We start from the raw sequence: 27497 nt of genomic DNA, 5'->3' as shown, positions 1-27497 counted from the left end.
GAATTTTTGAAGTTTGGCCCTCTGACCTAATTGCATCATTTTTGTGATCCTTTGTTTAGGAACCTCACCAAACTGTAAAAAAAAAAAAAAATTCAAGAAAATCCACAACATGAACTGGGAAAAGTTCTGAATTCAGGGTGAGTTTGCATGGAATGACCCTTTTGCTTGACCATGCTCACATTCACCCACAAAGCTAAAGCTGATGTGATCGTCATCGGTCATTTAGAGAAAAAAGTCAGAGAATCACAGAAGTCACAATTGCATGGCGAGCCATCCAACAGCTATTTTTAAAGATATTTCAGTCGGGACCAAAGTGGTGGACTGACCAACTGACTAAAAACAGCTGCTGTTGTGACGATTTTGTCACGATTTTGTGACAAAACAATATGGGAACTTGCAATGGGCTTTCACTTTTTCTTTGAACGGTGGAATAAAATACATCAGTGTGGTGATGGGGAGCAAGACTGATGTACAGTTTCAGTAAAGTCAACAGTGAGGAAGCAACCCAGTCACATCAGCTCTGACCAGAACAGGTGCCGCTTGATCCTACCATCTGTCTCTAAGCTGCCCAATACACATTAACAAAGGGAGTCTTGGGTTTTGTCTTTGTCATTATAAAAAGTTGTGTTTTGTACCTTTAAATCTCTTTTGCAATGTCCAGATTACATGACTGAACAATTAAGCATGTTTAATTAATCCACATGGGTTAGTAGTGAAAACCCACACACTGATACTCTTTCTCAACAACAGTGCCTCTATTACACATAGCACTCCAAAACCAACCAAGGAAAACACTCAACCCCACCTCTGACAAAACACCCTGTTTGTCTTATCAACAGCAACCCAGCTGTCTACCTCAGGTCACTGAGGTCTAGCATCCAAACAAGAAAGAGTTTCTCCTCTGTAATGAGTGTCACATTCACATGTCACTTGTTCTCATAAAAAACTGCAGCCAATTGGGGTTCACAACATCAGAGCAAAGCTAAATAAGTAGATACTAGGAAACATGCTCCTTTCTTTCTAAGCAATTACAGCTAAAGTAATAGGCACTTGACCCCCAACTGCTCCAGTAGACCGCTTGTGTTTTTAACAATAGACATCTTTGGATGTACATGGAAACACACCGATATAAGGTTTGAGGTTAAAGTGGGTGGCAATCCATCCATCCATGTACCACAGCTAATCCAGGTCTAGGACACAGTAACAGAAGGATAGGCAAGGTAGCCCAGGCATCCTTCCAAGCCACAGCCTCTATCTCTTCTTGGATGATCCCTTCTTCTGGGAGGTGTAATCCCTCCAGCATGTTGGGTCCTCCCAATTTGAAATGCCTGAACAATCTCCCCAAGAAGTTCCAGTCCAGGAGGCTTCAAACAACTTCAAATGGCTCAACAAGAAAGAGCAGCTGAGCTCCTCACACTATCCCTAAACCTGAGCCCAGACACCCTCAGAAGGAATTTCATTTCAACCACTTGTACCCCAATCTCATTTGTTCAGTCACTACCCAAAGCTCATGAATCTCGCCTTCTCATTCACGTTCACAAGGTAAAATTATTCTCTCCTTCTCAACATCAGGAGACTGATGACCCCCAGCTGCTCTAGTTTTTCCAGTAATTGACTTGGTTTCCAGTAATTGACTCGGTTGCATTGGGAAATTCCCTGGGATAATTTGGACGGGCATCCGTAACTCATCTGTTCATTTACTGCTCCTTATTCAGGTCACAGTGGCCACAGACAAAGCCAGGTAGATCGGACCATGTCCTCCAGATTTTTTCCTGGGGGACCCAGAGGTGATCATTTATGAAACATGTGCTGGGTCTGCCCAAGCACCTCCTGCCAGTTGATATGGCCAGAAAACCTCTAAAAGGAAGCATCAAGGAGGCCTAATCAGATGCCAGAACATCTTCAAGTGACTTCTTTTCCCACAAAACAAGAACAGATTGTACTCCAAACTCCTTCCAGATGTCTGAGCTCTATCCCCAAGAGCCTCTGAAGCTCAGCCACCCTCAAAAAAAACAAAAACAAAACAGTTTCTAACAAGTGTATCCACAATCATATTTTTTTGTTATTACTGTCCCCTCGTGACCACAAGTGGGGCTTGGAATGTACTGAGGATTGATCGGTCAGTCAAGATCTTCACCTTCAAGGTCAGCTCTTGTCAAAATGATCATTGGTGTCACAGCAATCTGTCTGTTGATCTCTTGTTCCATCTTACCCTCACTCTTGAGTAAGACCCCAAGAACTCCTTAATTTGGGGCAGTGGCTCACTTCATTGGTTTGTGGGGGGATTATGTAGCCATTAAAATGTACAATTCTGTTGCCCACTCAATGCTGCACAAGAATGCAACCTTCAGTCAGAAAAAATGTTATATGTTGACCTTTGGACGAGGTTTTTTGAAGAATTGAGCAGTTTTAAGCAATTTAGTTTAGGATATTGAATCAGTTCAAGAACTTTGCAGACCTGACTACAATGACAATGACACAGCATTCAGGGTACGGTAGCACAAGTGTCCAACACATCATATAAACAATGTGTTAAGAGTCAGGTAAAAAGAGATGGAATGTAATTATGACCAAAAAAGAATATCTGTATATTGCTGTAATGTCTGGGACACTCCTGATTCTGATTTAAGCAACAATGAGGTTTTTTTAAGATGAGTGTGTGAGTGAGTGAATAAAACATGGATCCAACAGGTGGTCTCACCCTGTTATTGTGTGTAACATGATGGGAAGCAGGTCGCTGTGTGCGTCAGCATCTTTAAAAATACCATTCTGTTAATCACATCACGTGGTCCTATCAAGTTCATTCCAATTTGGGAACACACAACGTTAAATTGGTGAAATGTGTGTGTGGCTTTGTGAGAGCACAACACGTGTTGTATACCTCCAAACCGGCAACAACCCCCCCAAACCCTGCTCTTCACAATCAAACCCAGGCTGAACTGAAAGCAGGCTACCTCGGCCCACCCTGGTATCGCAAAGCGCAGTATATTCGAACTCGTGGCTCCCTGCTGGGCTTGGATGTGGAGCTTGGCATCATTAACGGTGTGGATGTTTAACGAGGGAGGATAGTGGGCAGGTAGAATGTTGTTTTCCTTCATGTTTTCCTTTAAAATCTGCAATCTACTTTGGAAATATAGTATGTTGTAAATAATATGGCTGGTTACCACACCAAGCACAACCTGCCTCAATCTGATGTTCTCTTAAAGGACCATTATGATGTTTCCATAATGGGTGTTTTCCAAGTATTCCATAGGGTCACAACAGTTCTCTTTAAATCTTGAGGAACTAGCAGCTACATGACATACAAAACACTACAAGTGATAGAATGACACGACTGTTTGCACTGACGACTAAAATGTGAAAAGGTGGTTTTAATAGCAAGGTTGGCCTACTGTAGCCTCGAGCTGACCTTTATGCAACATTTTTGTGATTCCCTTTTAGTTAATTTGACTGCTGTATCCTTATTTCAGATAAACAAATTTGTTTCTTAAATCCTGTGCAATAAAAATTTGGAACATGGCCCTGGAAAGCCCCACTCAGCCCTGCTGTGGAGGAGTAGCACTTTTCACTATTTCCTGACTGCCTCTGAGCAAATGCCAAGTGTTGTATGTGTGTGATCTGTGCTTTGACGTTTCCCTTCTCTTTTTTCCTTTATTGCCCGTGTGTTTTAACTACTCTAGTAAAGGGGCATTACAACCTTCAAGGGGAGCCAGCCACGCACCTTGGAAGGATTAAGAAGCTGTTTTGTTTTATGTTCCAGAGAATAAATAGTGGTGTAAAATGGCTATTTGGGTTAGATGTGCATACATACATCTCCAAGTAAATACATACACATGGGCACAAGATTACTCACCCAATCAGGAGAACACACACGAACACACACAAACCAAAACCCCCCAAAATGTTTACATTTTCTTGACAAGTGTTTGGTTTTGGTTCTGCAAAAGCTTTTTCTCAGATGTAAAGGCAGAAGTAGCCTGACATTGCTTTTTTCTATACTGGACTTGTGTATACTTGTGTATGTCTATACTGGACTGTACCACAGTACAGTCACAACCAAATAAGTGAATTTACACATGAGAGAATTATTGTATGGATTAAATTGAAGAGAATCTGTTCTGTCTGACATTGGCTTTTGTAATATATTATTATTCCTTCCGTCAGAAAACACTGGTTTCTTTTAAAAATGAGCTTAACCAAAACCTCAACTGAAAGGGTAGCACATCAAAAAACACAATCAATTATTGTTTTTTGTCACATCGAGTTTTAGAGGGCAATTTCATATAACCAATTTTGCCTGGAGTAAAAGCTAAGCATCAGTTATGAGGACCAGAGCGTTATGTTGAAACATAAAGTGCAAAGGCTGGTACACGCTGCAACTTTCCCACTAATGGTTTAATTACTTTGGTTATGTGGATCTTTTTGAAGAAAATATGCTGCTTTAAGTGCTTTTTTCTTTAAGTTGGCTCATTCAATTACAGCAAAAGCATTTTCCTTTTTTCCCCCCTTTTTTTTTTTGGCCACTTTGGTGTAGCAGGACAAGCTGTAAACACAACACGGACACTGACTTACAAAGTTATGACAAAATTTAGAAAATAACTACTTTTTTACACATCAAAAGACCATTACTGGTATTAAGTAATTATTTTTGATGCACCCTGATGAATTCAAGTTCAATAGTCATTCTCCTTTCAGCTCTGTTTTGGTCTCAATCAGCACCTGGCTCTTTAGCTGCTAAAAGCTCCATTATGCTGAGCAGCTAGTTGCTAACCTTATCTGTCTGTTTGGTGCTGGGTTGGCAGCACATGGTTGGTATGTTGGTGGTTTCGTTGCTGAAAACCACTGCCAGCTGCCAACTGAAAAGAGCAGTGAGAGTGAATCAAGCAATGAAGTTGCAGGTTGTGAATGCCAACATTGATCTGAGAGATGCTAAAGCACTCTGTAGAGCTGAGAGTGACTGCAGAGTTGGTTGGTGACAATTCTCTTGGCTACAAGTGACCCAGCAGGTAGGGTGGGACTTGTTGATTGGCGGTGAACACTGTCCAAGCGGGACGGTAAAGCGCAGACTCTAAGAAGACAGAGGCAAATTTGACAACACGGAATACGGTACTGAGGTGGTTTTCTTGCCAGGTTTGGCTCCTGGCTGAGTCAACCAAGGACTTCTAACATAGTTGCACTTTTTTTACCTAACGGCTGCGACATTTTGCAGCGGTAAGTTGGCTGTTATTTTAGCAACAAAGCTACTGTAACTGGCCTAAGTCATTCCTGGAGGCTTCATACGGCCGTGGTCCGGAAGTGTCTGTTGAGAGGCTGCTGGTTAGCAACGGTTAGCAATTAGTCTAGCAACAAGTGAAGCTATCTGTCCAGATTTGAAGCCAAGCAGGCAGAGGACAACAGAACTACTTTCTTCAAGAAAATATGATCAAGTTTCACTCAAATCAGTGAAGAAAGTTCTAAAGTTGTGTTTTTCTACAGTAATCTGTTGGCATCCTTCATTTTGTACATATGGTATATGCCCCCGAGGGCAGTATAAGTTATAGCATAGCATTAAGAATACCTACAAACAACTTTTTGGTCATTGCAGGGCCTGATACTAGTGCATAGGTGAGATATAGAGAAAGACATATGTGATAAAAACACTTACACATTGATTTCAATTTCATGAGAACTTTAAGAAAAGTTGTACTTTTGATTAGGCACTTGCATACAGTAATTACAGTAAGCACTGCCCCAAACCAAGGTGTTTTTTTTGTTTGTTTGATTTGTTTTTGCGTGACTACCTGCACTAATCTTAAACTTTATCCCCATCCCTCTCTCCATCAGCACCTTTATTATCTGAGCGAACAAAGGTTGCTAGGTAACAGCAGGGAAGCCCCATGTGAGTTCAGCCAACAACTGTACAATACAACATCCCCCCCCTCCAAAACTCTGCACCCTCTCACTATCTCTCCTCATTTCCTTCTGCCTATGTATGTCTTTGTCGCCCTGTAAGAGACCCGATTGACCCACTAATGTGCCTTGCCAACCAACCAACAACCCTGATGCAGCTGAAACCAGATTATTCCAGTTCTCTGTGGTCAGGCACTGAGGGAGCAGGGAGAGGGTGGCCCGGCTTTATCACAGCACACACACACACACACACACACAAACACACACACACACACACACACACACACACACACACACACACACATACAGAGTTTCAAAGTAGAGATTCAAGTGTCTCAGACAGGAGGTGTCTCCTGGGTTTGAATCTCTTTCAGTGTGAAATTAAGCACTCAGCTGTGGGGCACAATGTACTCTACCTGTTGAAAGCCACAGTTTCAACAGATGGGAGCTGTGTAGAGGGTGACTAGTAACCGAAAGAGATGAAAATTTAAACAACAAGCATCAGACAGAGGAAATACAATGAGGTGGAGAGCGAAAGATACAATGAAGCCAAAGAAAGACAGATAAAGGAGAGGGTATACAAAGAAGGTAAGAAAGCTGGAGCAAGGAAGAGGTAAAAAAAAAAAAAAATCATAGTAAATAAAACAAAAAAGTCATTGAAAGAACGAAACAGAAGCAGAAAGTGAGTGTAAATAAAGGTAGAGAGAAATGAGGGAAGAGGGCAGCGACTCAGAACAAGAGAGCGAGACGAGGAAAGGAAGGAAACACCAAGAGGAAATTGAAGACCTGAGAGCAGCAAGTCAACCTGAGTGTTTGTCCGTGTTGGGGGTGGATAGTGACAGCAGGGTGGTACTACAACAGGGTCACGTCCTTGCTTGTGCAACCACTGCCTTCCACACCATGCGCTGTGGGGCAGAATTGATTAGATCGGATACCCACAGCGGTGCGATAACATCAACAGATGGTTCTATACAGTTCAGGGGCAGAACATGTCATTACACTAGACTGGGACATCCAGTATGCAAGTGAAAGTCCATGACCCCCCCATGTTAGCTGCAGATGTACACCATATAAGCTACCAGTCCTGAGAATACAAAAACAGCACAGCAGAGCTGTGATAAGCCACTTTCTCTGAGGGCATACCATCTGTCTTATCAGTATGTATGTAATCTACTACTGAGCCTTGTATGAGGTTCAATAGTTAACATTACTCAAGACCCCATAATGAGTTGGGTTGTTTTACTGTTTATCCAGGATTGAAAGGAGTAGAGGTTTCATAAAGATGGTAGTCATTTAGACATGTGAGAACAAAAGTCACTAACTCCTAACCCAACTGAACACGTATCAGAGATCTTGAAACAATCTGTAAGACCCTGGTCGGCAACATCATCACCAAACCATGAAATGAAAGATAATCTTTTGGAAGAATGCTGTTTACCCCCCAAGTAGATTTCTAGAGATATTGAGAATCTGTGCTGAGAAGTTCTACAACTGTTCTGTTGTCTTGTGGTGGTCCAAGACATTTTAACATTTCTATCCCATTTGTGTGTCGAATAGGGTTGGACCAATAGAAGATGCCTTCGTCCATCGTGATGGCTGACAGTCCTCAACTTCTGAGTCCTGTACCATTGTAGCATTGTGATCTAAAAGGCCCCCGACCAGAGGGGACAAAAATGTTATGTGTCCCCTCAGAGTTGCTGGAAGGCACCATGTGGGAGAGAAAATGAAAAGATTTTTGTTGCTGCTTAATGCACTTCTTTTCTGCAGGTTGCTGTTAATGTGTTTCTTTCAATCATGTCAGTCAGTATAGCTAGCTGGCTAACTTTATTCCAAGCTTCTGAGGCCGCACACAGCTAAGGTACAGAAATGTGATGCAGAGACAAAGACCCTTTTAAACCCAACACAGGGATGTATGTCAGTGGTAACAGGCCACAGTCTTCTCATATGGGTTAGATCAGTGAGTCAGAGTGACAGTGGGGAAAAAGCAGTGTCTACAGTGGTGAGCTAATGAGCAACCCCTGCCTTACGGCAGCTCTGAGGAGACACACTACCTCATCACCATCAACAATAATGCCATCGCTCATCATGATGTTTCACCATGGACATCGCCATGTTGAAATCAAAAGAAAAGTGGGCTTACCCTGTCCGTTGGAGTAGTAGATCCACTTCTCCTTGACCTGTGTTGGAGGCGCAGATGGTTTCTTCTGAATTGCCTTCTCCATGATGCTGCTGGGGTCCTGCATGGGGCCCTTTTTCAGTACGCGAGAACTCCGCTTCACGCTGCAGACCACGATCACCACCAGCACCAGCAGGAGCAGCAGCACTATCATCCAGGGCAGGTGCTCGTTGATGTCAAAGTCATTATGGGTGCTCGGCCTTGGGGAGCCCCTGCGAGTTGGCCTGTAGTAGCTGGAAACCCCTCCTCCACCACCACCACTCCCTTGGCCGGCTACCTTGATGATACCTGTCCCAGCCCTCTCTATCCCTGCACCCTCCAGACCCTCCATCGCCCTCTTGCTGGGGCCTGGCACAGGGTCAGAACTGGGTTGCCCCTGCTGGAGCTCACGGTCCGTCAGTTGTTTGCGAACTGTGGGCGGTGGAGTCCGTGAGGGATCACGGTTTGTTGGGGTGGGATTCCCTGGCCAGCTGAGGTGTATCCCCTCTGCATGGTGGTCTTTCCCACCCGGGTTACCCCTCAGCTGAATAGCTGCTGACTGGCTGTAGGTGCCTGTGATGAGAGACAAAAGGATCGATGGAGACAAGATAGAGCAAGCCAGAGGAAGAGAGATGAGAGAGAACAAAGAGAGCAAAGAGACAAGATAGTACAGAAGTAAGAGATGAGAGACAACACAGACAGAGAGGGAATTAAATTCACTCACTCCAGAGATTTGCTTCACCCAGACAATGAAAACAGAAGGCATCACGGGAGGGAAGCCTAACACTTTAATCCATGCAAGCAATCTGGCACACAAACAGAAGAAGGAATAACCTCCTGCCTCTCCTTTCACTCATCTGCTCCTCCTGCTGACTTCCTCCATTCTTGGGCAGTGTACTTTAAAAACTGGAGCCAGACCAATACTAGACTTTTGAGGCTAAACCATCATCTATCAGCCCAATTTTCAGCATAGATACATAACTTAATTACATTACAATCTCTTAAATTAACAACTGAATTGTGACCAAGTTATTCAGTGAGCATTGACATTCACAATACATTCCTGATTGATGTAGATAGGTCACGTGTGAATTAGATGCAATTCAGGCCACAATAGTTCAGGGAGAAGCCACTAATTGCTGAGTTTTTGCTGTCTAAGATAAAAGACAGAGAGAGCATGTTATGTGACCTTAGGCTTGGTAGCCTTGGATGAGGTTTTGAAGACAGAGGGGGATTCTGCTGACCAAACTAAGTTAGGTAGCCTATTTTACAACCAGAGCACAATGCAGGAGAGGAGGCTGGATCAAGACTTCCTGTCTCACAGGACTAGCTGATGTTCATTTCCTGATCGTTGTGAAACCTGGAGTTTTCTGCCGAAAGTGGTTTTTTGATATGTACTATTGTATTTTATTGTTATCTATTTTATGTAAAGCACCTTGGTCAACCTAGGTTGTTATAAGGTGCTCTATAAATAAACGTGACCTTGACCTTGACCTTGGAGTTGGAATAGGTGAGTTTTACTTCATAGACAAGCTTTAGTAACTTGAACTTAATGTTAATCCTAAACCTTTTAGACCAAGGTTTTACTGTGCATGCTGGCCTGTCAGAGATGACCATGCCTGTACAAGGAGTTGAATGGTATACTCAGTCATCCAAGACCTAAAATTACTGATGTTATATAGTGTAAAGTGACCCAAGTGAGAAAAAAATGCAATATGCTCAGTGGAAGTTTGTTGGTCGTCAAGAGTCTGGTGTCCATACAAATGGTGAGACAGTTATGACAGAATTTCCAGGAAATGACAGAAGAAGATGCAGATGAATGTGCATTTCCATCCACTACTGTTGGGAGACGGTTCTTAGGGAAACACAGTTGGCAGATTGTTTGTATTGACATACCAACTTTTCTATCTCAGCCATGCATAACAAACTTTTTAGGATATCAAAGGTTTAACACTTTGTTATAATGATCATTAATAAATTGTGACTTTTTAGTTACTCAAACTTTAGTTATCAGTTATTTGACTGTTAACAAACAAGGGAATGCTTTATATACCATTTTTTAAGCAATTGTTTATAGTTAACTTGCAGCTTTTCAACTGCAAACAAACTATAATCTGCCTCCACTTGTTAAGGCCCAGTTGTGCTCCACCTCCTAATCTCACAGCAGATGAGCTTTGAATTGCTCACCCCACAGTCTGCCCCTTCATTAAGCTGGGACAAATCTAATCAGATGTAGGCTTCAGTTGCAGGAATAATTTGGAAGAATCTTCAATAGGAGAAGGGACTGGTCAAATGACTAAAGATTCACAGCCAGTCTGTCACCTGTTGAAATGGGAAAGGAACAAATAGGATTGTCCCATTTGACATAAACAACAGCAGGGACAGTGTTTTTCAGACATGGGAACAAACTGTAATGGTCAGTCGACCTTTAGTGCGCCATTAACTATTGATTATCAATATGGCTGGTACGGCACCACCTCCCTGCTGCTCGCTCTGTGACTGTGTGCTGCTGCTAATGGGATTGGTGTTGTATAATGACATTAGATCATAAATGGGCGGCTGCTTACTAGGATTGTCACTTGGATGAGTGTTAATCCCTCTTATCCTCTTATCAGCAGACAGGTACACAGGTGCAGGTCTAATCCTAAATTTAGGCTGATGTTTGGCTGGCACCAAAAAGTCTTTAACAAACAGCATTTTAGAATAACACAGAAGACTTGCAGGGGACGTAATGCAGTCCAGTAACCATAGTGGAAGTATTCAGCTTTTGAGCATCAGTGATTGGGGATATATGTGATTCTACATGCAAGATATAGTTAGTCTAACCACAGCTAAAGAGTCACACTGATGCAATTTCCATGTTAAATGCTTTATCTAAAAGGTCAAAATGAGACATAGCATTAGTAGGGGAATATAATCTAATATTATGGAAATCGCAATATTGCCAAGTAAAATAGCCAAATCCTAGGACCTGTAACTTTTGTGTGTCATAATTCAAATTTTCTATTTAGAATAGAAATCTTGACACCCCTAGCCTAAACTGTGTTTTGTCTTTAGGTCTAATCAGCCAGTTTTAGATAAACTATGGGCTTAACTTTAATTGTGAACATGGTGCACATTAAACTTAAACTTCGGCATGTTACCATTGTCGTGGTGAGCGTGCCGATATTATATAAAAAATACTTTTCTTAACTGCACTTTTACCATTCAAAGTATCAACATACTTTGAAAAACAAAACCTCTGATGAGGTTCTGTTCATGCGTTTTCTTCCTATACTGAATACAACACTTCTTTCTCCATCTTTTGTTGTGATAAATGTGGATTTACTGGCATGGTGCTATATCCAGTCCAGTTGAAGTCATTGTTTACCAGGTACTGCTATGTGTTCTTCTTTGACCCAGTTGATATATTTAAACATTCATACCAAATTCTTTGCTTGCATCTATGGTTGCTCTGAGATATGTGATGTAACTACAAAGCCCCTTACATCTAGTGACTTACATAAAGTGAAATATAGTGAATACAGTTAGGCTGTTATTGTTGCTGTTATTGTTGTGTAAAGTGGTTAAAGACATTTTGGTTTGCTCCTTTTCCAAAGCGGTCCTTCCATCCTCATCACTGAGAGTAAAAGACGGGTGAAAATAGCAGTCATGAGTGCGTAACACCCACCCTCGCCCACCCCCACTTTCCCTCTTACAGCACAGACAGGGTCAGATTAACTGGCTGAGAAGCCATCGATCCAATGCCAACACAAACACCGGTGACAGTATTATAGGTGTGAGGGTCTCTCTGGGAAGGGGAGGGGGGATTATACTAGCTATGGATGGTTGATTCTGAGAAATGACTGGCTGACTGACTGAGACAGGACTGATGTAAAAACAGAGAGGGATGACAAGGGAAGGAGGAGGACAGAGTGCAGGCAGACAAAGGGAAAGTAAGGTGTTTTCACATTCTCTGATCTAAAGGTATGGAGGGAGGGGAAAAGATAAAGGGAGGGCGACGGAGAAAGACAGAAATACCCATAACTCCTCCTGTCCACATATAGTAACATTCCTGAGATAAGGAGCTGCCACCAGTTTGTTTCCATGCCTACCAATCTCCATGAATCTCTGAAAACATGCAGTATGTTCTTCTACACACCAATTTCATTGTTATTCTGCCGTGTTTTGAGGCACTCAAGTCCTTCCACAATGTTCGACATTTAAACTTTATTCGAACATAAAAATATTCAGCTATTGTACATTTTAACCTTTCATCTACTGATACATGCCTTCAGCTGGAAACTCCATTTAAACAGGTCAATGTTTATCATCTTTCTTATATTTTCTGGGTATTATTCAACTTTCAAAAATCCCTACTTTCTGTGAAACTTGGTAGTCAATTAGAAAACCCTTCAAACCTACTCATCTTCAGCCTCTTCCCACTCATTCATGCCATCATATAGAAACGGCATTTAAACTTTAAAACGTTCATGACACTGGGGAACTCAACTTTCTTACACAATTTCTGTTTTAAGTTTCATGCAACTTTCAGCCTTTCTCAGATTATATCCTTTGTGTGAACGGGCACCCATTATTCTTAATTCATCTCCTTCGGCTGCTTCTTCATGCAAAGTCAAGTCAGCTCTGCAGTTTAGCTCCCAGCTCACACTTTACTTTGTGCCCTTAACTCCAGTGCCACTTCTCCAACTATTCATTGTGTTTCCGACTCCATTCTACTCATTCATACTTTAACTCCCTTCAAACCTTATAACGTGTCCTCTCTTTCACACATTATGACATTTATTAATTATTCATTTTTCATTTATATTAATTAGACCCATTCCCCACCTTTCCAACTCTTCATACTCCTTTAACTGCTACTAATTCAAGCCAGCATTGTAGTTTAAGTTTTGTACTTTTAAGGCCACTGGGCATTTTGGCATCAGCTTTTCGACATTCCGCATTCACATGCAATTTCTTGCTTTATATAGTTGATATAATGATGCTGCACTTTAAAGACATGGACATCCATACTTAGATTAACTCTTATTAGGCTAATTCAGCCCATTTCAGAAGTTGGCCCATTTCAAGTCATCAGGAGTAATCACGACACTATTTGATATTGAGCTACCAGAAAAGTGACGTGAAACATATAATCAAGGGAATTCATATAAAATGCTAAAATTAACTTCATTGAAAATAACAGAGAAGAAACAAGATCTCTGTTCTGACCTTTGTGTTCAGGTCCAGTCAGTGATGATGAAGAGGATGAAGAAGTCACAGGTTCCTGTACGAGCACAGCCTGTGCAGGCACCAGTGGGGTGGTTGAGGAGACAGGCGATGAGGAAGAGGGGGCTGTAGAAGATGGTCCACAGACATTATCTGTATCTCTAGTCCCTGGAGTGAGCAGCACCAGCCCCTGAGCTTGGCAGTCTGTGTGGGGTCGGCACTTCATTGCACTCGACTCCACGTCTGAGAAAGTCCCCTTGGTGCACTGCTTACAGACCACGTCCTCTGTTCCACTGCCCCGCTTTTTCACCCTGGTCCCTGCCGGGCACAGTGAGTGGGGCTTACACTCTGTGCCACCATCAACACCCGACAAAAAGCTGTTCGGGGGACATGTGCAGACACGGTCTTGGGTGGCCGTGCATGGCACTTTTTCCATGAAGCCTGCAGGACATGGAGCCCGACAGCGATGGCATTGCTGGACCCCATTCTCACCCCTTGTGAAGGTGCCTTCAGGGCAAGGGCTGCACTCCCTCACAGCTGTCAGGGAGCAGTGGGCAGACACGTAGGTGCCTGCCGGGCACTTGTCGCAGACCAGCTGGGTGCCCGAGTCTGGGTCAGTGTGCTGATAGCGGCGTGGAGAAAGGAGGGGCTGGTCAGCTGGGCTGCTGGTGGTCAAAACCCGGGCTGAGATCTGAACCAGCACTGTTAATAAGAGCTGAGAAGAGAAGAAAGTGTGCAAGTTAGAGAAATCTGAAAACTGAAAACAGTCTCTAAAGATTTGTATGCAAAAAGACTGCAACCTGAAGCGTCAGAATGCTTATCTGCGTTTCCATTTCGAAATGGAAACCATCACCCAACCCTAGTTTGTACACTGATCAGGTCACAAATGACAACCCCCAAAACTAAAACATGAAATCATCCCATCCAAAACTGTTCCCCGACCAGCAATGAGCAAGCCTCACACAACCAGACCAATTTCAGAATTCTACTTTTATACTTTTCTATGAAACATCACAGGCCAGGCAGGCAGACATGTGTGTGTCAGGGGATTCGGGGAAGTCCAATTTTCAAGGCTGCCATTTGGGTTCCCAGTGTATGAGTCTGCTTTGATGAGATTTTTGGGAAGTATCTCTTTCAGAAACCCATTAAATCCAATGTCATTTTATTTACTGACTCCCCTGACTCATCCTGTTCCCCCTGAGTTGAGTGCCTAACAGTGCTCATTGACTTTACGAGCAGAACTGAGATTTTAATCAGACATATGACTCGTCCTTCCTTTATAGCCAGGCTCCCTCTCACCTCTGCTGGGAAGCCGACAGCTCACTGGGTTTAGGGGGGTAACCCACACATGTCTAAGGTTACACACACACACGCACACACACACACACACTGTGAGTCATGTCAGAGCAACAACATCAGTGGAGGACTATCACCAATAATGCTGGAGTACTGACAGAGCTTTACTATGCAGTTACTATGCCACAATTTAAAACAGGGCCCTAGTTCCCGATCCTTCACTTCAGCCTGTGTTGTTTCCCAACAACTTCAAGCCACTCATGTCCAATATTGTCCAGCCGTAACAGTGTTCGTAAGGTTTCCACCTTGTGAGTCTGTCTCTGTGTCATGACGGCAAAATATGGTCCTGGACACATTTTTTGTAACGGAAACTAACACAGAAGCAGTTTTGAGTATTTTCCCAGGTGGTTACTGTATATCTGTCTGTGGACAGATATTTGTCAGTGTACCAAAGGGTCTAATGGTTCCAGGGTGCCTTCCTTGCAATCACCAATGTACTTCATGGTCTAACGTGTAGTCTGCAATGTCTCACAGCCAAGTCACAGCAAGAATCTATGAGTCTAATATTATCTTAAAAATAACTACCATATAGCCTGTGTTGTTCCTGACAAGCTGGAACACTCGGGGGTAGATCACCACCTATCATCCTGGATCCTGGACTACCTCACCAACCGACCCCAGCATGTGAGGGCACGAGACTGTGAGTGGGAAAAGGTTGTCTGCAGTACGGGGGCCCAGCAGGGAACCATCTTGGCTCCTTTTCTCTTCACCCTCTACACTGCAGACCTCTGACAACTGCCACCTGCAGAAGACTGATGACTCTGCCTGTCGGCCTCATCACAGATGAGGATGACACAGAGACAGTACAGTGAACTGACCCAGGACTTTGTGGACTGGTGCCAGCGGCGCCGCCTCCAGATTAGACTGCTGTCACCGGTGAATATCCAGAGAATGGACACGAGGACATTAAATGAGATTGTGAACTCTTACCAGTACCTGGGTGTTGAACAATAAACTGGACTGGACAGACAACACAAGTGCACTTTACAGGACAGGTCAAAGCAGACTCTACCTGCTGAAGAGACTCAGGTCCTTTGGAGTACAGGGGGCACACCTGAGGACCTTTTTTTGAATCTGTTGTGGCATCAGCCATTTTCTATGGAGTGGTCTGCTGGGGCAGCAGCATCACAACTGCTGACAGGAAGAGACTTGACAAACTCATCAAGAGGGCCAGCTCTGTCTTGGGATGGCCCCTCGACTCAGTGCAGGTGGTAGGAGAAAGGAGGACGATAGCTAAGCTATTATCCCTCAAGGAGAACAGCTCCCACCCTGCAAGACACTCTGAGAGCACTGGAGAGCTCCTTCAGCAACAGGCTGCTTCACCATAAGTGTGCAAAGGAGCGATATCGCAGGTCCTTCCTTCCTGCTGCTAAGGATTATTTTATTTTATCTTGTCCCAACTTGAGTCTGATTCAAGACAGAAGTATCAGAGAAACTATTCCAAACAAAATACATTAGTAACGCCTGGAAATAAAAGTGTAATTTATTGCTAGTTCAACATAACATACTTTAAAAAAAAAAAAAAAAAAAAGCAGGGAGAGAAGGATTGAGAAAAGTATGCAGCGAAAGACGACAAGAGAGAAACTCAGGCGTGGATGGAGACAGGTCAGACAAAACGTGGATCTGTGTGCAGAAATGTGTGTTTAAGTGTCTTATGTCTTTTCACACAATTGTGAATGAAGATTAGCAGCTTGTGTGTGTATGCAGAACAAACAGGGCTGGTGGCTCTGAAGTGATGCAGTGAAGGGAGAATTTTGCTGATGATGCACGTGAATGTTGGCCATCCATGAGCACAGGCCCAGATTATTTGGACATCCCGTGTTAATACAATCTACTGCTGAGAAAATTAGGTTTTTCAGGACATCCACGAGGATAGCAGGGCCCAGAACTAATTTCCCACAAACGTCTCTCAATCAAACAGTCAAAGGAAGACTAACTTGTTTTATGATTGGTGCTTAGAAGAATCAAGCTGTCCTTTCTTTCACCGCTCCAGTGCCCTTTCACCAAACCACCCCTTCATTCTTTGTTTTCTTTCCCAGAACCTCATCCATAAACATCAGAGCATGTTCTCGACATGCGGCTCATAACTTTGTTGCGTCAGTAACATCAATGCATTCATTCACATCAATGTTCAAAGTGAGACATTGGTAGAGTAGAGAACACGTGCTGCAGTAAATGGGAACATTCTGCTTGTTACAGGACAAAGGATGGTCCCCCCGTGGTTCTTTCTGCTTGTTTGTAGAATTTTATTATTGGAACAGCATGCACTGAACATTACCATAATTGAGGTGTATCACTCACTATTTAATGTGAAGCTGTTGAACAGACGGCATGCTGTGGTATTAAACAGGAACTTTCTGATTGCTTTGGATACTCATGCTTTTCATGTCGTTACCCACGGTGCTGATTTTGTTTTGTCTGGGGAAGCAGGCTCATTAAAAAATACCAAGCATCTCCTAAGAGTCAAGAGAAAAGAGCGTAATAACTCTTTTTTACTATTAGTAAACACTGTCATAGAAAACTGCATGAGTCCTCTATTGCTCGTTCTAAAGCCTGAAACCCTGTTCTACATCTGCATGTTCATGAAAACACAATACTGTAGTGCAGGCATCATGATGACACGTTACAATAAGTATTTTCATGCATGCAGTATTTGTTTAGAGTACGCCTGAGCAAAATATCAATAAAGCGTATCCTGAAACAAGACTGTACATTATCTCCTCTTAGATTTTGGACATCGTTACATGTGATATGTCATAAGTGTGTTCAAGTTAGAAAAACAAAAACAGGATGCATTGTTTTTTTGGAGTAGGTAATTCATATTTCGTGTGAATGTGAAGCGGCGACAGAAGAGGTTTGAGCACAGAGCTCATGTCCGAGCACTGGACCGCAAGAGCAGCGGTTTGAATCCTTATGTAAGGCAATGTGAGGCAATTTCTGCATTTCTATGGGCTATTCAGCGTTCACACTGTATTTTCAGAAAAAAAAAAATTCGAGTTGAATGCAGTTATTACTTAGGATCAAGTGTGGGACAGCTTTTTTCAGCATCGTTCACTGGGCTGCCAGCTTAATACTGGGAGACATGTAAACTGGTTGTTCAAGGGCTGTTTTTAATTTTTACCCATTAGTCAGTTTGGATGAACACAATTACAGCAGCCCATCTAGTACTCTAATCTACTGTTGTTTGTTGCACTGTGAGAGGAGGAGATGTAATTGGATTGGTTATCCACACTCAATAACCAGTGCTCCCCTCAGGGATCAATAAAGTATTGCTGATTCTGATTTCTGATAAACAGTGACCCACTTCATTTATGTTTGAAGTATTGTTGTTGTTGTTGCCTTAGAAATAAGATCTCATCAGTGCAACTCATTGGTTGTAACTAGATATTACAAGGTCAAATTTAATGGGATTGATCATATTCCTGTAAATATATCACTATCTACAGTAGACTTATGAAAAACCATGTAGCACTCTGAAACATAAGGGAAACCTTAAGCTTTCACCAGTAACTAAACAGGTGATAAGAGGAGATGCATTACCACTTTCATGTCCGTACGCGAAATGTGAAGCTACTGCCAGCAGGTGGTTAGCTTAATTTACTGACTGGAAGCAGGGGTAAACAGCCAACCTGGCTCTGCTCAAAGAATAAAAAACATCTGCCTGCCAGCACCTATAAAAGACAAGAATAAACATATTATATGTCTTTGGGGGATCTGTCCAAAAACTGCCTTTTAAAATGAAAATTAGTGGTGTTACTGGCAGTTTTCTTTTCTTTTTCACACACGTAGTGAAGTCTGCATTGACACAAAGTTAGTTTAACGTTCCAGTCACATACTGACCAGCTGGACTCGTATTTTAATGTTAGCAGGTAACAGTAACCACGAAACCTATACTCACCTCACACAATGATGTCAATTATTAATCACTAGCCTTAAAAAGAGTCTTGTCTATATTACGTTACACACATTTACTGTTACTTTACCCAGTATCTATATGCCACAATAATTTGTGTCGGTCTAGATATATTTTACAGTAAACAGAGAGCTTCCTATGATGAGTCTACATGTATTAACCCTCCATTATGACATAGCTCACAGGGTATTATGATATTTGAAGTAAATTGGGGGCAGGACAGTCAATAGAAAGTGAGTGAAAAACAACTGCAGCACACATTTCTTCATCGAGCCGACCCAGCTGTGCCACATTTTGAAACCAACGAGGATTATTACTGCGACGGCTGCTATTGAAGAGTGCCCTAAGCTAACGGCAGACAAGTAGATGCTCTCATTTGATCAGTGTGTGTCTTTCTGAGGGTGTGTCCTGATGTCTTGACCACCTCTGAAAGCATCCCGTCCTCCCGTTCAGACACAATCAACCAGTCTTGTGTAACTGCATTTCCTGTTTGCCATTAGGAAAATAAAATGCCAACAAAGACACAAAAAGCAGAAGAGGAAACAAAGTGCATTGCTGGCACTTTGTCAGTACATTCCTGCTTGCACACACACACACACACACACACACACACACACACACACACACACACACACACCCTCTACACAGCTACCTCTGCAGCTCAGCTAAGCATGAATCAATTTCTTAGTGCTGCCAGCCTTCCTCTTATTATGCCAACTTTGTCTCTGTGTCTGCCGCATAAACTACATCATCTGCCTGGTGCACAGGCCAGACAGCCAATCAGACAGCTCGACACGAAGTGATCTACCCTGTGAAGGCACATGAACCAGATGCAGTGACAAGAGTGAGAGGGCTAGCTTCCTCCAGGAGACATTAATATTGTGTTTATTTGAAGGCACAACCAAAACATTTCTCTACGCCTGCTTTAAATGGATGTAAAGGGGTTTTAAAGGGGTACTCTAGCAATTTCACAGATGAAGATTAGCTTTTTGTATGCTGTTGTCTGTGTCTCTATAGAAGCTTGGTACAGTCTAAAAGATACTGATGATGTCATTGATACCATCAGGATTTTTTTAGGTTTGGAGATTACAAATTTGACAAGACAGATACAGAAAACGTGTTTCAAACTGCAGGTGTGGAGTTTAACAGACTGGACTTTATGCTGTAATCCATTGCAACTCGAAGGTTGTTACTTCCATGTTGATAGTGATGTTAGAGATGTGTCCCGGTGCATCTGTTTGGTAAAACACAGACAACCATGGCGAATGGATGTTTGTATGGCAGGTCTTTAAACTCTGCACGCAACTACAGCGGCTGATTTTACAGATCAGCACTCTTTAATAAAGACAGGAGGTGTAGGCTCATACCGCATGCTTGAAAGGACAGCACGCTTCACAACACAAACTCTACATGAATTAATAAGTGATAACAAGGTAAGAGGTCATTTTTCACTGTGTGATGTCATGCGTTTCTGTTGGTGAAGTCTGGGCTTGGTGGATCTTGCCCGGGGTTTCCAACTTGGAAACTGCATCGCACTTTTCCGCGTTGGAGGTTGTTTACAATGGTACGCAACGTTAACCAGACACAGAAGGTCCAATAAAGAAAAGCTGTTAAGCTGCATCATGGGCATGCTTTGACAAAAAATCAGCCGCCATCGTCTTGTCAGTCAGTTATCTTTACCTCCAGTTCCCACTTGGCGTTACAGCCAATCACAGAGCAGATAGAGCCAAACAGGAAGTCAGAGATCAGGATGCCGCAGTGCATCTGGTCAATTTTCAAAATAAAATACCATATGCTGATTCGGGCTCCACAGCACAACAAAGTTGGAAATATTAACAATGAACACACTTTAAACTGACAAAAAAAGAAACAGTTTAACTACGTAGCCTACTCAACCACAGCAGTCAACAACATCAGGCAGGCATGACGCTCTGCTTCTGAAACGCTCCCGTGGGATATGAAGTTGTGTGGAGGACGGAACAAAAGAGCGGCGCACGCGCCAAGGTAACAGAGACTTTACTCTCATCATGTTACAAGTGAAATGTGACTCCTGCTACTCTGTGCTGCAACTCTGCTGCTGGTGCTGCAGAGCAGATGAGCTTTTAACTGTAACTTCTGTTGCCCGAGTCCAACTCTTAACTGATGTGTCAGAGTTAGTGCTTAATAATAAGAAAGTGCCTAAAAAAACCCAAATATGGCTGGAGTCCGTTGTCAGTGTATTAAAACCCAAATAAAATGGATAAAATGTCACGTTAGTATAATGTTTTTAACCCTCACACAACCAACTCTATACGTATATACATAGAGCAGAAAAGTCAGGATATCTCAGCCTCTGCTGCTTTGAAGTTGACCGAATCTGTCTAATGTAAGTGCAACACTGTTAAGTGCAATACTGAATTGCTGCGCGTCTCTTAAAGCAATCAGTTTGAAAAAAAGCTTGTTTTGTGACAGTGAAATTGATACAATTTGTACAGCTCCCCCACTATGTCTAAAGTGCATCACTTTCTATTGTCAGCTGGAATGCAGTCTTACTAGTGGGAGCAGCTACAGATGCTATTTCTGACCAGACTCACACATTACTGATCACTAAAACGCCATTATCTCTCATTTGGAACTGGCGTAGTAAGGATTGATTTCTGAATAGCTGGTGCAGCCCAGTCCCTTTGCTTTTGCTGTGCTTTATGCTGTGTGTTAGTGGAAAATGTGGAGGACTTTTGAGCTGATGCCTCTGTGACTCACTGACAGAGTAAAGGACAGAACACAGGCTGAAGGGAGAGATCTGAGGGTGGAGTCGCCAGTCAGGCAGCTCTTGTTTACATCATATAGGCACCAGTGTGGCACCACTGCACCACTGCAGAGCAGGTTCCTGTTGAGCACACCCACCCACAAAACACACACACGCACGCACGCACGCACGCACACACACACACACACACACACACACACACACACACACACACACACACACACACGTTCAATGAAACAAATACCTCAACCCCCTGACTTTGTGACTCCCTGCTTGCTGCTTCACAGAACACCCTGTAATTCTACCTCCAGCAGGGGCTGCACAGACACGCCCAGGACCAAGCTTGCATGTAGGCATCAAAAACAGAGGTACAACTGATAGGTCAATCTTATTTTAGGCGACAGGCAGCTAAGCGTGAAGCTCTTTCACTTCCATGTTTTGTGCTTGAGCATCAACAGCCAGTCGTCTGCACATTTCTGGCATGTGACGGGCTGCCAGGTCTGCACACATTAGACCGTGTGTTTTGACTGGTATGAGAGTCACAGAGGAGTGACAACAGCATAATAACGTAGCATCGACGCAGGCAGTGTTCATACTGGTGTGTTTACTCTTAATCACATGTGTAATATGCACCAGTCCTTCTTTCCTCTTCGTTGTGTGTGCATGGGTCGCCTAGAGCATTTTTTAACATCAGTGCATTATTGATGTCATACGTTGGTAGAATTACAGTAAGCAACAAATGTCTCAAAACTGTGGAAATGTTACACAAAACAATCTGTGATGTCACCCAAACATTCCTTGGGGGACAATATGGATCCTGGATTTACTTTCAACCCCGTCAGCTAGTTCACTATTTTGTTCTTGAACCACAATTTTCAAATTTCGTCAAATTTCAAGTGGAGCCTGGGTGGAGCTGAGAGTGGCAAATAATGACTAAAAGGATACCAGACAATCAAGCTTGCATGGCTGAAGAAAGTCTCAAAATCTAATTTATCTGGTTTCAGAGTGTTATCCATTAAATAAACACACAAATACACAAATACACTTTACAGTCAGCATCAGCTGAGATACGCGCTGGTCTGAATTAAAACGAGACTCTCAAGGTCCCAAATTTTAGTGGTAAAAAATTAATAATATGAAAAAAAAAAACATTTCCCATTTATTTCAATACAGGTTGTGGTTTCTTTAAGCTAGAACCTGGTGGCCATTAGAGGAACTGCAGAAAGCATAGAAGCCCAGAATGTGGACAGACACAGGCCTTTGCCCTGCAGGAAGACTCACAAACAGAGGACACCGTTAAGTTGCATTGCGGGAAATGTAGGATCCAATGCATGTGGAGCTTGACTGATATTAGGGACTAAGTCTCAGGATACCTCAGCCTCTGCTGCTTTGATTTTGACCATTGTTTTTTTAATCTGTCTCTCACAAGATCCCCAAACGTTATGGAAGTGCATTAAAGTGCATGCCTTGTTCATGCCTATGGCATTCCTATTCTTGTTGAGCCAGAGGGGTAGGGCGCTTTTAATAATTCTAACATTTCCTCTCTGAAGACGAGACTGGAAGTGTTTTCTGGGTGAATACTTCTGTGCATGCTGCTATCAAAAGTGCTGAATCATGACATTTTTTCCAGACTCTATTCATTCGGCCTATTATCTGCTATCATGAGAAATTCTGACGCCTGTATTTCTGCTTGTGTTGGAAGCACAGTGATCCTCCTGTTGACCCCTAATGTATAATACACCAATGTTGGAATTGATTTCATAATACTACACGCAGCACTTTTAACTACTGCCTAAAATGTGGGCCTGGAGCATACTGTGTATCATGACTACCACACAAAGGGCAAAGGAGCCCACTTGCGTGAAACTCGAGATGGACAACAGACAGAGGCACCTTCCAGTGTCTTCATATTTCTCAGAACATCCTAAAATAAGCAGTGAACGCGGCACGTGGACACAGACTGCATGCCACGACACACGGCCTGTCGGCATCAAGGAAGAGCTGTCTGTCTGCAAGTGCAAGTGCAAGTGCACCGCAGCACAAACTGCAGTCAGTCGCATTGTGTGACAAGACTTTTGATTTACTTTTTGGTTCTCGCTCAGCAGCAACAGATTAGACCACAGAGCAGGAAGTAGACTGAGGTCTAAAGTGAGCTTCAGATGTCTCAGTGTTGTAAACCTTTCCAAAACTTTGAAGGTGTTTCAGGAATGACTTAATTAACTGAAAACGCTGGATCATGACAAAACAATCAAGCTACTGTTTAGGCTGCTGTGTGTGTGTGTGTGTGTGTGTGTGTGTGTTGGAGCACGTGCGTTACATAATGAGGTGTATGCACACAGACACTTGGGTGTGGGTGGGATGTTTGTGTGTGTGGCACACATTAAGTTGTAATTACTATCCAATTAAAGTGGGGCCCACCGTGAGCACACACATGCACACGCATAGACAATCACACACACACACGCTGGCGCAAAAACACACACGTGCACTTACTCACTGCCCCCCTCGCCGGACACGCACGCACATTTACCCACACAGACAGCAGGCAGCACCTGTTGCTGTGTGTCCTCGTGTCATCCCGCATGAGTCGCAGCTCATTCCAGCTCAGAGAAAGAGACTCTGTTTGGATTCAGTCGCGCTGAATTTATCACTGACAATAGCTGGAGAAGATTATGTGTGTAGATGTTTGAGTTTACTGCTGATTACTGAAGCATGAGGCACTGGGAGGAACTGAGCTCATCTATTGTGAAAATACAACTTGTAAAATGTTCCTAACTTAATCTCCGTTGTTGTTTGTTAGTTAGACACGTCCCTAAATGTGAGAGGAGCAATAATGTAAAGACTTTTCCTCTTTAGAAACTAAAATGATACAACTAATGAGTGGTTCGATGAAATGCAGACAGATGAATCAGGCTAAACACAAGTCAAGATTTAAGTGGTGTCACCAGTGGTTTTTTTGTGTGCTTGGAGACACAGCTTTCACTTTTAATCCTTGATTTGTATCAAGTGTTCTGGATACACAGCACTGCAGCTGAAGAGTAGGAGGTGGTCCAGGAGTATCACCATCTGTTTCTTAAGTCGATTTTGGAGCTTTGCCACAGATGCACTTGTGACAAGCAGGGTAGCTTAAGTTGTGGGTGGACTGTTCCAACATTTGAAAGGACAAGCTAAGTTGACACCTGTGGTAGCAAATTTAAGCACCAAACCCAATGTAAAGCTATATATTTCTTTTATTTCATCCATGACTGACCATTATCTTGGCAGGCTAATGCAATCCATTGGCTACTCTATGACTCGTTCCCTGTTCCTGGGTGTTGTGGATCTAATTAAAACTCATGATGCATACGACATTTGGCGGAATCAAGGAGAGAAAGTATGTAAAGATCTTTATAAATTCTATTGTGTAAGAATATATAAATCGGTCGCACATTCAACTCCTCAAAAAAGCAGCTTTCTCAGTGACCTTGAGCTACAGACTATCTTCAGACAGTCTACTATATTAAATACATTTGCAACATCCAGTTACACTTGAAATAAAGCGTTTTAATAAACATTTCACATATCATAACTTTTGGACTGTTAATGTTGTGAAATGAGTGTGGTTTGGTTACGTTTAGGCACAAAAACTACTTGGTTAGATTTAGGGAAACATCATGCTTATTATAACCACATTCATTTGACCCATCTTACCACCCTGCATGCCTACTAATGGAGTCTTCTACTGCACTATAGGGGCACTTTCACAAATGACACTAGAAGGGTATCTACATGCGTAAAACTACTGACCCGTATGAGAGGGATGGAAAGTAAAAAAACAAACAAAGAGAAAAATAGAACCTGACCAAAGCCCAAAGCTTAATAAAACAACATCCTCTGAACCTGACCTGAAAGACTGAGCTTGGACCCTTTGAGTTTTGGGTCAGGTATTAGGACTTACGATGAGGATATAGTCCAAAAGATGACATCTGATGCATCAGACGCATTTGAGTTTATACTTCATGTAGGTTGGATGTTTGCATGAGCACACACAATACAGATTTACACTCTGAATTGTGCTTCAGTTATTCAATTTTTTTAATTAAAAAAATCAAGTCCTTAGAAATGTGCAGAAATGAATGTGTGGCCTGAAACAAACCTCTTATTGTAATTAAAAGTTATCATAATCCAACATGGCGAAGCTTTTTGCACACTCATCCTAAAAAACGCTGTTTACAATGACTTCACATCCTTTTATTCAAGAATTGAAAAGAGAATGTAACAAAACAGACACTTGATGTCCACTTTTATCATTATCCTGCCTTCATATCAAAACATACCAAACTCAAATCTGAATGATCTGCATGAACCTGACAGTCTTGATGAACCTAACAGACCAACATGACTCTTTGTTCAAAAAGTCAACATCACCATAGCTCGACGGCAGCCTTCATGCTCTGAGACCAGGACAAAGTCTCTGTGCTGGAGCCTCATCTGACTCACTGAGGTTGATGACACATTGAGCTCCAGCTGCACTGGGATAACAAAAGGACACCTCCACCACGTCAATGAGGGAGATCCTGCTTGGCACAGAAACACCCCTCCATCCTTGACACTTACGTTATGATGACAATAAAATGTCCTTTTCCATCAAAATAAGTGTGTTAGAGCGATGTTGTTTGTTTAGGACGTTGCTAACTAAACCCACGTAGTCATATTGACCGTGTTTCCTTTCTCTTTGTTCAATCAAGCCATGTCATTGACAGTCAACAGACAAGGGGCAGTTGACTGGGTGTACAACGGGGTAAACAATAGACTGCTGGGTGCCCTTTCTTTCTCCATCCTTCCACTGGAGACTCTTTTGTGCCGTCAACACACAGAGGGGTGAGTGACACACCAATGAGATGTTAAATCTAAAGTAAAAAACAGTAGCATTTCTGGGGTTTATTTAGCAGTGAAATGTATTTGGGATACTTGATTTAAAGTTCAGTCTGGGACGAAAAAAACAGGCACTGTCCCTTTAAATGGAGAACCTGCTGGAGGAGTCCTTAGAATAAAGACTGGAAACAAGCAGGGAGGTGATAAAATGATGATGGACTCACCACTGCGGACACACACATGGCAGGCATCGTCCTGGTTTACGAAACACGGATGAGGCTCGAGCAAACGTTCAAGTTGTCTGCTGGAGAAACACTTGTCATCTCTAGATGTTTCTCATCTTCCTCCTCCTCCTCCTCCTCCTAGGCTCACTGGAGGAGAGAAGCTGAGCCGGGCTCTGGAGCAGCGACACTCTCAACTGCAGTGTTTTATAGTCCGTGTCTCCAGGTGGACCGGTTTCAGATAGTACGGGATCAGGGCTTGGTTCAGAAAGAACGCTGTGGTAATTCCCATAGCGATGATGGATGAGGGCCACACCGGGATCGCTGCCTCGCCCCGTCCAGGCTGTGCAGTGCGGCTCTCCCTCAGCGCTGCAGAGCGCTACGGACACTGCCGCGGTGACGTAGACACAGAGGGGCGGGGTTGGCGAGGCGTCGCAGCCAATCGCAGCACCCGAAGAGCCATACACGTGTGTTGAGTCCCGTCTGTGTGGAGAGAGGGGATGTGTCCTGCAGGTGAACCCAGGTCCGGGCCCAGAATGGCATGTCGTTGGTGTGCTGGGAGACTGATTTTATATTAGAAAAACCTCTGATGATGTGAGTGACACCCTGGAGCCAACACTGGGAGGGCTGTTTAACTAGAGAAGGACATTTATTAAAGGAGCACTCTGTAGTTTAGGGGAAGAAATGTTAATGAGAAGAGAAAGGTCTTCATTGGCTGCCTTAACAAACTAAATAAACAAACTCTCTTTGTTTTCATGACTGAATAAACTGAATAAACAAACTGACCTTAAAGGACAACACAATTTATACTGTTTTACGTTGTTTATATGTGGCGGACTCTGCCACCTTTCTAGCTTCGAACAGTGTTCTGGGACCTTGTTGTCCTCTGAGAACAGCTTGTTTGTTCACTTATGGAAAAAAGTTTCTATTATTACCTCATTGATATTGTGAGTTTGAATTTCTTCTCCAAAACGACACAGTGCCCCTTTAAATACGTGGAATATTTTTGTTTTGGTTTGTTGGTTACTTATTTCAATTGTTTTAATGTGACATTGTGGGCGATATAAAAACCTATCTCAGCTAAATAAATAGTTTGACAGACTACTGCGTCTAACTTGTGTCTAAAACAATATTGTAGCCTATCAGCAGTCA

General features: G+C 42.9%; 1 protein-coding gene across 1 annotated transcript in view; it reads right to left on the bottom strand.

Moving 5' to 3' along the window:
* tnfrsf21 (tumor necrosis factor receptor superfamily, member 21) overlaps nucleotides 1–26707 on the bottom strand; it is a 50320-nt gene extending 23613 nt beyond the window's left edge. Inside the window, exons 1-3 of the mRNA XM_084378302.1 lie at nucleotides 26349–26707; nucleotides 13259–13970; nucleotides 8030–8617 (exon numbers count right to left, since the gene is read on the bottom strand). Of these exons, the coding sequence (XP_084234428.1) occupies nucleotides 8030–8617; nucleotides 13259–13970; nucleotides 26349–26375 (1327 nt within the window). The 5' untranslated portion in view covers nucleotides 26376–26707. The remainder of the gene's footprint in view (nucleotides 1–8029; nucleotides 8618–13258; nucleotides 13971–26348) is intronic.
* Between the last annotated feature and the right edge of the window lie 790 nt (nucleotides 26708–27497).

Source organism: Pagrus pagrus, assembly GCF_965226575.1.
Source record: "Pagrus pagrus genome assembly, chromosome: 16".
NCBI lineage: Eukaryota > Metazoa > Chordata > Actinopteri > Spariformes > Sparidae > Pagrus > Pagrus pagrus.
This window is presented reverse-complemented; position numbering and strand designations above follow the sequence as displayed.